The sequence below is a fragment of the Scomber scombrus genome, chromosome 3 (assembly GCF_963691925.1).
Source record: "Scomber scombrus chromosome 3, fScoSco1.1, whole genome shotgun sequence".
Classification (NCBI taxonomy): Eukaryota; Metazoa; Chordata; class Actinopteri; order Scombriformes; family Scombridae; genus Scomber; species Scomber scombrus.
In genome coordinates, this window is record NC_084972.1 from 35495670 (window position 1) to 35496916 (window position 1247).

The 1247-nt window shown below is 47.3% G+C and overlaps 1 protein-coding gene across 1 annotated transcript; it reads left to right on the forward strand.

Moving 5' to 3' along the window:
* Window positions 1-232: 232 nt before the first annotated feature.
* On the forward strand, window positions 233-730 carry LOC133976797 (achaete-scute homolog 5). The gene has a single exon (XM_062414995.1). The coding sequence runs from the start codon at window positions 233-235 to the stop codon at window positions 728-730; it is 498 nt and encodes a 165-aa protein (XP_062270979.1).
* Window positions 731-1247: the final 517 nt, after the last annotated feature.

Genomic DNA, 1247 nt, shown 5'->3' on the forward strand with positions numbered 1-1247 from the left:
CACGATATAATAATACAATAGTGATGTTTGATGTTGTATTAATAGTTCAGATTAATCAATAACATGCTGATCAGATATATCTGATAATAGATCTCTGCTTTATGATGATTAATAATCTAAAATACTGATAATAAATCCAGTAAAACTCAGTATGTGAATAATAAAGTGTTGATTATACATCATCGTCTCCACAGATCAGCAGCGTGATGAAGATTATTGATCATCAGGTCACATGATGAGCGCCGCCTTCTCGCCCTCCTTCATCGATCAGCGTCCGTCAGCGTTCGGCGGCGCTCTGCAGCGCTTCACTCTGCCTCCCTCTGCTGGTTGCTGTGAGGACCGCAGCGTCCCCTTCATCTTCTACCCCCCCAGCATGGGGGCCCCTCTGAGGGGCCCCGGCCTCCTGCCCTACCTGGCCCCTTTTCACCATCACGGACACTTCAGCGTGTACGAGTGTCCTTTCGAGCCGGCGTTCATCCAGAAGAGGAACGAGCGCGAGCGTCAGCGGGTGAAATGTGTGAATCAGGGTTACGCCAAGCTGAGGGAGCACCTGCCGGGTCAGAGCGCCGACCGCCGGCTCAGCAAGGTGGAGACTCTACGCGCCGCCATCAGGTACATCAAATACCTGCAGGGCCTGGTGGAGGCCCCCGGCTCAGAGGCTCCAGCAGCAGACTGTGGAGGAGAACCTCCACCTGCAGGAGGCGCTGAGGAGCTCACATGTCTGACATGAACTGAGAACTGAAACACAACCTGGAGACTTTTTATCTTTTCTGTTCATCAAACAATCAGAAACACAATAGAACAAAACTAATGTAAGACACTCAGAAACACAACACAACTAGAGTTAGACACTCAGAAACACAACAGAACACAACTACAGTCAGACACTCAGAAACACAACACAACTAGACTCAGACACTCAGAAACACAACACAACTACAGTCAGACACTCAGAAACACAACAGAACAAAACTACAGTCAGACACTCAGAAACACAACACAACTAGAGTCAGACACTCAGAAACACAACAGAACAAAACTACAGTCAGACACTCAGAAACACAACACAACTAGAGTCAGACACTCAGAAACACAACACAACTAGAGTTAGACACTCAGAAACACAACACAACTACAGTCAGACACTCAGAAACACAACACAACTACAGCCAGACACTCAGAAACACAACAGAACACAACTACAGTCAGACACTCAGAAACACAACAGAACACAACTACAGTCAGAC